At 32.7% G+C, this 14352-nt stretch overlaps 1 protein-coding gene across 1 annotated transcript; it reads right to left on the bottom strand.

Annotated features, from left to right (window-relative positions):
- Positions 1–1344: 1344 nt before the first annotated feature.
- Positions 1345–7996, bottom strand: LOC120152131 (replication factor C subunit 3-like). The gene is made up of 3 exons (XM_039164416.1): positions 7895–7996; positions 1636–1795; positions 1345–1550 (listed from the first exon to the last, which is right to left on the bottom strand). The coding sequence occupies exons 1-3, from the start codon at positions 7994–7996 to the stop codon at positions 1345–1347; spliced, it is 468 nt and encodes a 155-aa protein (XP_039020347.1).
- Between the last annotated feature and the right edge of the window lie 6356 nt (positions 7997–14352).

Raw genomic sequence — 14352 nt, 5'->3', positions numbered from 1 at the left:
TCGAGCTCGACTCGAATTCTTAACGAGCCGAAACGAGCTACTCAATACTCGACTCGAAAAGCTCGTGAGTAGCTCGAAAAAAATGTTATATTATAATTTTAGATTTTTTAAAATTACATTATTAAAAATATATTAAAAATACACTATTGATAATTATAAAATTTTAAAAATATATTAAAAATTCTATAATACAACTACCCTCAAATTTTAATTTTTTTTAATTAACCATCCCAAGTCCAATTGTTACATTGTACTTAACTTATAAATCGGTACCAAGTCGATTAATTAATGTCTTTGCAATGAATCCTAAACCCTAAACTCTAAACCATAAACTCTAAACCTCAACCCCTGAACCCTAAACTATAAACCCTAAACCATAAATCATAAACCTAAACACTAAACACTAAACCCTTAATTTGATTATACGATAGGGGTTAAATTATGCACATGAAGGTAACATACAAATTATGCAAAATGATGTTATGTGACTCCTAAATAAATCATTCACATACTTATACATAAACATATCAACATGCAAAATAAATATGCACAACTAATTAAAAAAACAATCCTAAACATAGATTAAATTAAGAGAAACCTAAATATGATGACTAATTTAAGCTAAATATACTAACTTTAAAATGATGATTAAATTCACGTAAATGTAAAATTAAAATTACAAAATTGGAATTAGTTAGGATTTCACTTGTGTTTTTCCATATGAATAAAATCCACAACAAACTTACCTTTTACGTGAGGGATCAGTTAGGATTTCTGATGCAAGTTCGATCAAAACATCTTCCCATCCGAGTGGGATTGGTTGATCATCAGCAAAAGGATAGCTGCATTGGCAGAGTCCTATAAGGTGGGGAAATGGATTGCATTCATAAATTTACTGGAAAAAGTAGGGAGATTTGCTTCAAGTTCTTACTTGTGTGCTTTGCAGGCTTCAAGAGCCATGATTGTTTTCCACAAGTTTTGCTTTGATTTGGCAACAATATTGGCAGCAAAATCCATGGATAGGTCAAACTCCTCTTTCCTTGCAATCTGAATAAGTACCTCCATAATCTGCAAAGTTAACAGCCACAGTGTTAACATGATTAAATGTAAGCAATTTGGCAAGGAAAGTCATTTGATCAAAAAGAATCATTATCACGAGTGGTTTAACAAGAAGATCTTCTGATGCCCAGTGTTGGTATGCCTTTTTTTATGAAAAGCAAGAAAGGGATGTTACTTTGCTTTTACCTCTCGCTGTCGCGTATTGAATTACATGTAATACCCCATCTTGAGGCATGCTGATATATGATGATTGCCATATGCATTTAGCTGTAAAAAAAATTTATGCTACCAAATTATAGGAATACTTACTTCATGTGTTACTGTGGCATCTAATTTTATAACTTTGCAGCTTTTGGTTACTGATTCTAGGATATCTGTGTCATCTTCACAGCAGAGTATGAATTTACAAGAATCCGAGTGACAGTCCATAATCCATTTTATCAAGTGACGAATATTCTCTGCTGCCTTGTCAGCATCATAAAGAACTATAACTGAAACAAATACACAACATTATTGGCTTTGAGTTGATTGTTTTAAGCTGTTCAAGAGGAAGTTTGCTTGAAGAATGAACCGAACCTTTGTAATTTGCCTTGAAACTAGCAGTGCTGATTTCAGGGGTAATTGCATAACCGGCGGTTATTTCTTTGACTAATCCCATTAATACATATTTAGCATTTGTTTCCAAGTTTACATTGAGCTCGAAATGATGAGCACTTGAAGCGAGTGGAACAAGGACCTGTGAATTCCAAATTGAAAACAATACAGTATCCCACATAGGTAGGTTTAAGGCAGTTTTGCGCTGGGGATATTATAAAAGGAGAGGTTACGCAGGTTAAAAGCAGCATTGTGTTGAGGGCAATGAGGCAGCTAGATTCGAACCGAGGCGTGTCATTTGCTAGTTGAAAATTATTTCCAAATGCTCTCTTAGGCCTTGAGCTTGAATCGAGCTCAAAATGAGTTTGAATCAAGCTCATAATTGAGCTTGAATTGAGTTGAATTTTGAGTTTTAATTGAGCTTTTTGATATTTTTTTGAATTAGAGTTTTTTTGAATTCGAGTCGAGTTTCAATATTATATTTTTTGAGTTTGAGTTGAGTTTAAAAATTTTAGGTTTTCGAGTTTTTGAGTCGAGTTTACATTTAAAGTTTTTGAGTTCGAGTCGAGTTCAGTAATATTTGAGCTTGACTTGGCTCGTTTGCACTTCTAGTTTCGGTTATAATTTAAGAATTATGTAATGTATTTTTTAAATGTGTGTTAAAGGTGGAGTGAATTTAGGTTTTAGTGTTGTATGTTTCAGGGACTTTGGTATTCACCCATTTCACGCGACATATCGGATGGAACAATAGATGAATACCAGCTTTGATCTTATTGTAGTTATAGGAAAAATGTATGAAATTATAATATTACTGGTTATATATCTATTATTTTTTATCGATCTATTAATTTTATCACTTAATTATTTAAATGTTATCAATCTAGTCATCTGTTATCAATATTTAACGAAAATATTGATGCATAAGTTAATAAAATTAGTATAATTACACATTTAATCTTCAATACTTACATATTTTATCAATTTAGTCTTACTTTTAATTTAATTTAATAAATTTAATACTCCAATCAAAACATTAAATGTGTCATCGTATACATAAATTTTTTATAACTTTTAATTTGTTTAATTTAATATTTTTATCTACTTAGAAGGTGAAATTATTATAATATTTTAAAATTAATAATTAATTTTTTATAATAAATAATATTAATTATTATATTAAATAACTATCATAAAATAATTTTTAAATAAATTTTTTTAAAAAAATAAAATTTATTTAGGTGTACATACATTGAGAAATTATAGAAAAAGCAATTACATTTAAATATTAGAAACAAAAACATTCATTTAAATAGAATATTAATTACATAAGGGTTAACGATTATGTGATGATAACAGAGTTGTATATTTTTTTCTATTGTGCCCGATGTTTCTACAATGCCCACATCATTTTTGTTCTGTTGACTTCTCCCGAATATCCATATCACTATGTATTCTAGTAGATTTTGGACGACCTGAGTCCCTCAATAGCAATGGATCTGGTACAATTGTAAGCCAAGTTTGAATCTCATATGTGTCTCTTTCATTTCATATGGGCGGAAACTCAAATTCATATACCTTGAATACTTGTGAAAGTTTGTATATGGGATCAACATAATTTTTGTAGTCCAAACGCGAATGTGAGCAAGCTGCAATGACATGAGAGCATAGATATTTGAGTGCTTAAAAGAAACCACAATCGCACCACCTCTCTTGCAGATTAACTCTGAAAGAGTTAGCTTTAATCCTTTGCAGTGGACGTGGCATTTCAGTAACACGAAACAATTCACGGGTGCGAGAAAAATTTGTAACCAACATCCCATTTGATGCAGCCACTTTTTTCTGTAAATCAACTACTAGTCTTAGGTGGTAAATATGGTCGTTTTGCATCTAAGTAAGAGCTTGTCCACTGAGCTTTGCAAAGAGTTGACCCAAACGAAAATAAGTCATTTTGACCAACGCCGTGACTGGTAAATGATGCGCCCCCTTTAAGGTTGAATTTATTGCTTCAACCAAGTTGGTTGTCATATGACAATAGCGATACCTCCCCGCGTCATACGCATTTGTCCACATTTCTTTGCTGATGTCCATAATGTACTCGCACCCCTTCTTATTTTTGCCAAACAGTTCTTGTAGCATAGACTCAAACCTTTGAGGTAAGAGTTTGTAACCTAAGCCATTAGGAATATGTAATAGTTAATATGAAGTATAAATAAGTAATACAAAAATGATAGAAAAATTGGGATAAAGTAACATATCCATCCGCGTGACTAACTGATGTTCATCGTTCTTCTTGTACTTTCCGTAATAGTTTACAGCAATATGACGGATACAATAACGATGTTGAATATGTGGAGGTCTATACATTGTACCCAAAGACTCCATTGATGCTTTTATCCTGACTCCTCGGTCTGAAATAATGCATACTTGTTCCCTGGTGACAACATGTAAACGTAAATTTTTAAGGAAAAAAGCTCAGTACTCAGTGTCTTCTCCTTGAACGAGGGAAAACACAACAAGAAGAATATTGCGGTTTCCATCTTGGACCACAACTAATAATAAAACTTGCTTGTATTTCCCATACAATAAAGTACCATCAATTTGGACAACTGATTTACAGTACTTGACTTCATTAATACACTGAGGGTAAGTCCAAAAGACACGATAGAATTGGCAGCGATCGCGAACCACTCGATCATTCACGCAATGATGTTGAGTTTCGAACTCAACAATTGTCTCGGGATTGAGTCTTTGCACAACATGAAACCAACTGGGTAACTCGTTGTAAGAGGAATCCCATTCGCCATGAAGTTTGCAAATGGTATTCTGTTTTGCCAACCAAGCTTTTTTTATAGGAGACGGTGTACCCATATTGTGAATGTATAGCAGAAATCAACACTGCAACAGCTATATGAGAGCTTTGCTTCACAATGGGCATGATTGCTTGGCAAATAATGTTGGAGTCCAAGTTGGGATGATCCTGGTTTATATTGCTTGCACAACACGTATGAGGACCGTTGTATATGGTTAGTTCTCATAAGTTGTTCTTCCTCTTTCTCTTTGATATACGGGCCATCCATTGACATCCGTTGTCATATTAGACGCAGTAGCAGACATATTTATCCGTGGTAGATCGATCAACTCGGGACTGAACTGAGTTACGAATATTATAACTCTTTATTGCCATCATTGCTTCCTCCTTTGATGCGAACTCCATTCCAATATGTAAATCACCGTTATTGACTGATGACTGAAGTCTATAGTTGCCAACATTAGGAAAATCCAGAAATTCAGGCTCATACATTACATCATAATCAGCCCCATACATATTTGCAGGAAGTTCGGCTGGTGTTGTATTTATCGAAACGTCATCCTCATCATAATCAGAATGCAAACTGTGGTGAGTCAGGTTCAATGAATAATCCCGTTTCAGCACCATCTACACCTGGCTCCCGAAGAGGTTATTCTGGTGGAGATGAGGGTTCCTCCGATAATCCAATGTTGAGGTTAAATAAGTTACCGCTTGCGTGTCATCTCCTTGAACTTGAGGCTATTGTATCATGTGGGATGTGAATAGACTGCGGTCTCGATGGCATTTCCATATGTAAGTCGAAAACATTGGCAGATGAATGTCTACCCCTTGAAGTAGAATATATGTTGCCATATGGATTATTGGTGAAGCCACGTGGGTTGAGATCATAAGCAGTTGCTGATGAATGTTTTCCTATTGAACTTGATGGCATGGCATCTGGTGTTGGATCCGCCATTAATGATGTGAAATCATTACAGATCAGTTGCGTCGGGCTATCAACTTGATCAGCTTGATATGCAATGCCAAAGTGAGAGGAATATGAGAGACCACGAGAAGCACAAACCTAAATAAAAGTAGCATACATTTCAATAAGAGATTGTGAACTCCCCATATGAGCATCAAGCATCATAGAAACATCATCATCGTTGGAAAGCTGAAATGATGTATACATGAGTGAAAAAAGTTCAGTAGGAAATCTATACTGAAGTGAAGATAGTCTTTTTCGGCCAGCTACACGAATCTTTAACGAAATTTTTGTAATTAACTCCTCAATAGTGATGTTTCTCTTCAAGGGTAAGGGGATATAATGATCTGACTCAAAAATAACCCCCTCTTCAGCGTCCTTAATTTCTCCATCATATAAAACAACAGCAGAAAGACGACTCATTTTCAGAGAATAGAGGATTGAGATTTTTGAGAAATTTAGAGTTTGAGAATTTGAAAGCTTGTGAACTGAAGTTTGTTTTGAAAGTCCATAATACGTTGCATATAATAGTGTCTATAACCGGGGTACTATTCAAGTGAAGGCACGTTCCTGGGGGGCGCATTCCATTATTTTATCAGATAATATGTTACCATTGCCCTATTATATCACTCATGTCCCTCGGGGGCACTATTTATGTCAGTACCCAAAGTGGTGAAAGCGTATTCTTGGGGGGCGCCTTCTATTATTTTATCAGATAATATGTTATCATTGCCCTATTATGTCACTCATGTCCCTCGGGGGTACTATTTATGTCAGTGCCCAAAGTGGTGAAAGCGCGTTCCCGGGGGCGCGCCTTCCATTATTTTGTCAGAGAATATGTTATCATTGCCCTATTATGTCACTCATGTCCCTCGGGGGCACTATTCATGTCAGCACCCAAGGTGGTGAAAGCGCGTTCTCGGGGGTGCGCCTTCTATTATTTTGTCAGAGAATATGTTATCATTACCCTATTATGTCACTCATGTCACTCAGGGGCACTATTCATGTCAGTACCCAAAGTGGTGAAAGCGCGTTCCCGGGGCGTGCCTTCGATTGTTTTGTCAGAGAATATATTATCATTGCCCTATTATGTCACTCATGTCCCCCGAGGAACTATTCATGTCAGTACCTATTATTTCTGAGGGGACTTGAAAGCGCGTTCCCGGGGGCGCGCCTTTCATTATTTTGTCAGAGAATATGTTATCATTGTCCTATTATGTCACTCATGTCCCCCGGGGAACTATAGATGGATGGTGAAATCAGGTAAATTATAACCAAAATTTAAGTTCTTTTTGGAAGTTCAGCAAGTTAAGGATAAAATTTTACATATGGATAAATTTAAGTTCATAACTTAAATTAAAATGTTATGTGAAGTTTGAATAAATTGGATAAAATGTTATGGATAAATTGAATAAATGTGAAGTGATCAGTTGGTTGTTTGAATATATTGGATAAAATGTTATGGATAAATTGAATAAATGTGAAGTGACAAGTTGGTTGTTTAAATAAATTGGATAAAATGTTATAGATAAATTGAATAAATGTGAAGTGAAAAGTTGGTTGTGACATTGAAATTGTATGGAATGAGCATCGACATGTTCTTACGAATAAATGTGAAGTGATAAGTTGGTTTAATGTATATGTTTTAATGTATATGTTTTAATGTATATGTTAAGGATAAAATCATATGTATGGATAAATTTAATTTCAATTTAAGTACTGCGAACTATAATTGGAATATAACTTTTAATTTTGAATACAATTGGAATATTAAGTTGAATTTAATGTTAAATTTCGAATACCATAATTTTTATTTTTATTTTAAATTTTGAATACTATAATTTGTATATTAAAAACATTTAATGTTAAATTTGAATAAAAAATAACATTAAAAATATTGTTGTAACAACCATGAAACATTTAAATAACATAACCAAATTACATAAATTTATGAAATATAACTATTTAAATAACATTAAAATACAACTAGATCACCGATGTCGTCTTCTCGAATGAGTTTCACATGGCGGTGGTTGTCTATTTCGCTGAGGATTTCTTCGTGGAACTTGTTCTTCAGTCTCCTCATCTTCACTATCATCATCATCATCGACATTTTCTTCAGCTGGTGTTGTAGATGATGCTGAAGGGCCTGTATAAAATAACGACCCTGGAGTAGTGCTACTAACAATCCCACCACTCATAGAAAATTGAGAAAAGTGTGAAAACATTGGCATCATTGTATGTGATCCGGATGGAGATTGAGGTGTCTGTGGAGAATGACCACCAGCCAAATAAGATGCATATGAACCATATGTTGGATCATTAAACATAGTCGTATATACACCTCCATATGGTGTCATAAAACCCTGCGGGCTAGGCATATAACCTGGCGGGCTAGGAATGTAACCTTGAGGCTAGGAATGTAACCCTACAAAGATGGCATATAAACTGGTGGGCTTGCCATATACCCCTGAGGAGATGACATCTGAACTGGAGGGTTGGGCATCATCATCGGTGGATAGGGATGTTGTGGTAGGACTGATGCAGAACCGGTAGTGTCTTCTCTCCATCTATGAGTCGGGGGACGATGATATTGAGACGGTGGACGTCTCTCTCGGTGCCTAGGAATGTTAACCCCTCGTGCTTCCGCCGAAAGTAGAAACGACTTTCTATTTTCATTAAACCAGTCTATATATTTATCTGTAACCATATGACCAGTTTCAGCGTAAAATTGTCGAGGGGCTAACTGTGAATACCGATTCTCCCAAAGCGCAATCCAATCTCTGTGTCTCACCACCCAGTTAACCTCTTTCTTGCCTCGCCTATCTATATTATGCATGTCGTCTAAATTCCTAGGTGCTCCAGGAATATATTACGTACAACCAAACTGACGGAGCACGTGATCAACTGGATGCCACTTAATAATAGTATAAAATATAAGAAGTACAATTGACATCCAAAGCTCTAATGACCCACTCAGGTGGGGTGGGATGCAAGCCTTTACTTCATTGCTCGCATAAGGTATACACTAAAACTGAAATATAAATATACAATTCAAATAAATATAATATTCTAATTATATCTATCATTTTAAATTAAAATATTCATATTTAAACAGATTTCAAAACATACCTCAGACCCAACTTTTGTATCAATAAGTAAACGGATTTCCTCTAGTCCAGTAGGTATATCTCTATGGTTCTTTCTTTTCATCGACTACCTATGAAATATAATATAAACTAAATATCACCCTATTTAATTAACAATATTTTAATCATATTTTAGTTTGAAAATTACCTCAATAATAAGAGGAATACGTATGGTTCATTGACGATCGGGCATAAGAAAGGCATGCGAAACCACGCCCATGATTACAGAAGCAGGAGACATCCACCGATAGCAGTTTCTTATAATTTGTCGCGTGACACATTTCTCTAAAGATAAATGCCAAAACTGCAGCGCCCCAACTATATCTTCCAGCTTCATCAAAATCAATCAGATGCTGCAACCACATACAATGCACCTGGTTGTGAGATTTTTCGGGCATCAATATTCCTCCAATGATTCGTAGAATATAAGCCGAGCATATGCCTTTACTACATCATCTGAAGCATTTTCATTTAGAACTTCAAAATTAGCTTTCAACCATGATAAAGCTATTCTACATCCATTAAACTCTGGCGGAGCAGCTCCAAGATACTTCATGCACATTGACTGCCAATCACCATCCGTCATACCACACATAATATTCCCATCGCGGGAAGCCCCAGATGCATAGAGACATCCTCCAATGTAATTGTAGCCTCTTCACATGGAAGATGAAATATGTGTGTCTCGGGCCTCCACCTCTCAATTAATGCAGAAATTAGGACAGGTTCGAGTTTGTAACCGCCAATAATTGTTGCAATATACCCGAACCCGGTAGAAGACAAATATGGCAAAATATGTTACGGTGTCAGTATACGTGGGTTTTTAATAAAAGTTTCTAAAATACAATCAGTTTCCTAAATAATATACATTATAAAAATTTATAATTAATATAAATTCATTATAAATTTAAATTAAAAATAATAATAAATATTAACATTAATTATAAAAAATATTAACAATTGAAGTAAGTTGATTCATACAAAATTACCAATTTATTTTAATCAATAGTATCAAAAAAAATTATCATATAGCATCATTCACGATTAATTACATACGTAACAAAGACGCTTTCCGTAAAACCCGTTTTCACATAATGTAACACAATCCAAAAAAAGCGCTTCATGAAAGAAAAACGCTCTCTAAAGCTTAAAATCACTATTTTCACAACCGAGTTAGTGGCTTAGAATTTTAAATTTCTATTATATTTGTTTGCTATTTCACTCAACCTTTTCAATTGTTTGATATGGGATTTAAGCCCTTTTCTTCCTGTCATATAGTTTATTTTGATTTTATAAAATTTTAGTATAATTATATATATATTTATTTCATCCAATAAACTATTATTAAAGAAATTAGAGCTACTAACATAATATTAATAAATTATGTATTTTTGTAACTTAATTATTCTCGTGATTTTCTTTCGATTATTCTAATATTTTTTAAAAATCACAACTAAAGTTAAGTTTTTGTTTCATTTTGTTCATGTTGTGTCACTATAAGATAATGTCACATCATCATTGAAAGAAATAAAAAAATATGATCTCAATAATTTTATTTATTTTTTAACGACGGATGAACAAAAAACAACAAAATTAAAATTTTAAGTATAATTTAAAAAACTGAGTGAGAAAAATAGAACAACAATAATAATTAAATTACAAAATACGTAATTAACCCTAAAAATTGATTGGATTTAAATATCCAAATCCAAGTTATGTTTATGCACTCCGATCCATTGTAAGAAAAATAAGAGTCCATCAACCGAAATAGTTTCGTAGCATAAACAGTCCATTGTAATAATGAAATTACAACTATTTATAATATTCTTTTAATATTATATTCATTTTATTTTAATCAGCTGTTTTTTCAGTACTCGTTTCTTCTTTCTTGGTGTTTGAATTTTTGTTGTTGTTGAAACTTTAGTTTGATGGTTAGGATCCTAATGAAAACAGTTGGGCCAGAACAGTGGAATGGAGTTGTTTTTTCTTTTGGGTCGACTCAGCCATATATGTAAAAAATATTATCCCATTTTTACTTAAATAATATTTTTTATTAAACCTCGTAACTTCGAAGGGATGAACTCTAACAAATTTTAATAAAAATATATTTTATTAAAAAAAATTTATATCCACTTGACGAGTTTTAAAAAAAAATTGATATTGTATTGGACTAGTAAAATCAGCAGCAGCCACAATCCCTTTCATTTCTTCCACTTGTGGGTTAGTTTGCCACAATGGATTCCTGCCACCCAAGCTTTCACTAACCACATGGAAATTTCTACAACTATCATAACATACAATGTATTTTTTTAATAATAATAAAAAAAACTGTTTCATCGCCATGTATGGATGCTGTTCCTTGTTCAATGATAGTTATAGGCAGATATAAATTAAGGGTGGAATGGATGCGAGCGGTTGTTCTTTTCAAAATTTTAAATTATCATATATTTTAAATATATTTTCTCGTTCTTAAGGTGTTATCTAGTTGAAAAAATAAGGCAACCATTATTCATCCAAAAGGAAATGCCAGATAGTTCCCCTAATCACACTTTATTAACAATTTTTTTTTGAATAATATTAACAAATTTAAACAAACGGGAGGCAAGTAGGGCAAAAAGGAAGTCTAATTTGGATAACCAAAAAAAGGTATTTCCACACTACCTTTTTGGAGGTTAGAGACCAAGTTATATAGATTATTAGAGGATAATGATCTTTATTTTTCTTAAAATATAGTATATGTATTTAACGGGAATGACAATCTAAATAAAAATTACAAAAAAGAAAAAATGATTAAAGGAATAGGTGTCCCCTTATGCTGGGATGGCACAACCCTATTTGCATTTTCAAAATTGGCATGAAATTAACATGGAGCTACTTCATCTTAATAAATAAATAAATAATATCTATCCTTTTTTTGTCTTATATAAAAGATAATTTATAATGCTATCCTTATGTAATATAGCTTTGTATATGTAATTATACGTAGGGTTTTGCTCACCTTTTCTTTTCCTTTTAAAAGAGAAAATTATAATCATTTATTTCAAATATTTTATATTTAGTTTACAGTTACATATTTTAGGTTCGTGATTATTACTCTTAATAATGATATTATTGTTAAAACATAAATCAAGATTTTCTTAATAATAACAGAGCATAGTATTTAGACATAACAAATATGTCATGAATAAATGAGTTTATCACAACAACATGGACATAATACCTTTAAAAACGATGGAAGTGTGAAATGAAATATACAATGGTAATAAATGAAGTGATGCATATTTTTTAAGACTTGTAATTTATATTTGAAACCCTAATTTATATTTAAATTATTTAAACAGGAATTAAACGTGTCTAAGCTTACTTAGACTTGACAAGTTTATAATATGAATCACCAGCAGACAAAGTCAGTACACTGATTGGACTTTACCTTGTTTCATGTCCTCATGCCTTTGAACTCGAACCACTTTCTACTTAAACTTTAACTTATGCCCTCTTTTCTATTTAAATATTACGGTTTATCATTTATTTTTCTACTTGTGTAAGAACAAACCTCGTAAAGTTTACTACATTCCCATGGAAATCAGTAAAGATGAATATACTAAAATGATAACCTTCAATAAATGCAGATGACAGTGATTAATCATAACCTTATTGAAGTGGAAAGGATTAGAGTTTAATCAAATGTTTCCATGTAATTATTATTATTATTATTATTTTTAAATGACGTGGAATTCAAATTCTTAATAATCACAACCATACTTATATAGACAACAGGGCTTGCCTTTTGGACATTATGGAGACACCATAATTAGGAATTTAAGCTACATCTTTATTGTATACGATATATTTATATGTATGTAGGTGTAACGTTCTGAAATGGGTAGATGAAGTATGAATGATACATAAAAGTAATTAGTTATGTGGGGGGGGGGGGGGGGGGGGCTTGTCCCCCATCTAAACAAGTCCCACTTTGGTCATAATTGTGTCTTTCCCCCGACATAGTGGTAAACCCCATTTAAGAAATGGGAACAATGAGCCCGCCACTAGGCTTCATAAATTTCACTTGGACCATTTCAGATATATTTGGCTACATGTTATACAACTTTCCACGTTACCTCCTACAATTTGGCATTTTTATTAAAAAAAACTCTTTTTATTCATTTGTTAGAAAAATGACACTCATCAAGAATTATTTGAAGAAATGACCCAAATAGAAATGCTCGCGTTATGCAAAACGCATATAACGACATCTATCCGACGTGGAAGAACTTTTCAGATAATCCAATTTAATATTATGGTAAAGGACTTCACGTTTTGTATAACGTGAGGTCCACATGAAATTGAAGCAGCTCAAGATTTTGTTACGATATTTATTTCTACAACCTCACGTTCTGTAGAATACGATGTCCCTTTGAGAGAGGAGAAAATCACTGGAAATGATCTCGCATCTTTTCAACATAATTAAGAAAAAAATCAAAATTTAGAAAAAAAAAATATTCTAATTTAAAAAAATATCTTAATCTAAAAGAAAATCTAAATTATAAAAAATCTTACTTTTTTAAAAAAATCTTAATCTAAAAAATTTAAATTATAAAGAATCTTATTTTTTTTAAATATCTTAATTAAAAAATTCCTAATTTAAACAGATTTAGTATAAAAAATTCCTAATTAAATATAATCTGAAAATATTTGAAATAAAATCTAAAAATAAATATTGAAATTTATTATTAATTTTCCAAGGACCTCGAGTTCTACAAAGTGCGAGGTCCCTTCTAACATATTGGAATTGATTATATTACATATAACGTCCCAAATTCCGAGTTAGGAGTTTCAAGCTAAACTGTGAGGGCCTTGAATAAACCCATTGGCTTTGCAAGAAAGCCTCGGTCCAAGTGTGTAACACCCTCAACCCGTATCCGACCCGAATACGAGTCTGAGGTGTCACATTGACTTTTCAAACTTTGACTCTTGACAAAATTCAAAGAAAATTCAAATGCTTTCATTAAAATAAAAGTTGTTTATTTACATAAATTGACCAAAATAACCAAAAATCGATCAGAGCCTATACAACTCACTCAATTAGTACATGCCAACTATATTCAGATTAACCATACACATTTAAATCATCTATTTTTGGATCTGAAACTTTGTAAGGAAAATGCTGACCTGTCTTGCTCCTCTTAGCTCTTTACTCTTCTCACTTCTGTAACCTACGTGTGAAACAATCACACGCTAAGTCGTTGACTTAGTGAGGCATAAAACATATAATAAAACTCTAACTCGTAATCATGCTTGAACAATTTCTACTAACATATCACATACAAGAATCACACCCACATATACATATAATAATTCCTACTATGCACCTTTCATATATTCATCTATATATATATATATATATATATATATATATATATAATCCACGCATACATATAATTATCTTATTTCCTATCATTATCATATTATCACTTTTCATATTTATATTCTCTTGTTTATATGATCAATTAAGCTCATATCATATATCTTATAGCCTATACAATAATCACTAACACACATATATCATATACATTACATTCAATGTTATCTCTTATTAGCCCATGTGCACTTGTGAGAACTGTAGATATGTGAGTCTATTGAGGTTGTGCACCACTATGCTATCACCACAGGTTATATAAATGTCCCGAAGAACCTATCCAGAGGTCACAAAGACCCCGGTAACTATCCAGAGGTTATAAAGAACCTCGGCAACTGTCCATAGGTCCCGAAGAACCTAG

This window comes from Hibiscus syriacus, unplaced genomic scaffold, assembly GCF_006381635.1.
Source record: "Hibiscus syriacus cultivar Baekdansim isolate YM2019G1 unplaced genomic scaffold, ASM638163v2 tig00002840_pilon, whole genome shotgun sequence".
Taxonomy (NCBI): Eukaryota; Viridiplantae; Streptophyta; class Magnoliopsida; order Malvales; family Malvaceae; genus Hibiscus; species Hibiscus syriacus.
The sequence above is the reverse complement of the archived record's forward strand: the minus strand, read 5'-3'. Positions and strand labels throughout refer to the sequence as shown.

What these genes read in the sequence shown, in the direction of transcription:
- LOC120152131 (XM_039164416.1), bottom strand. Translation starts at nt 7,996, where the DNA reads ATGGAGAGAAGACACTACCGGTTCTGCATCAGTCCTACCACAACATCC. An exon ending in CAGATGTCATCTCCTCAGGG is followed by an intron (nt 1,796 to 7,894) that starts GTATATGGCAAG and finishes TGGAATTCACAG; the next exon opens with GTCCTTGTTCCACTCGCTTC. An exon ending in TTTCAAGGCAAATTACAAAG is followed by an intron (nt 1,551 to 1,635) that starts GTTCGGTTCATT and finishes TATTTGTTTCAG; the next exon opens with TTATAGTTCTTTATGATGCT.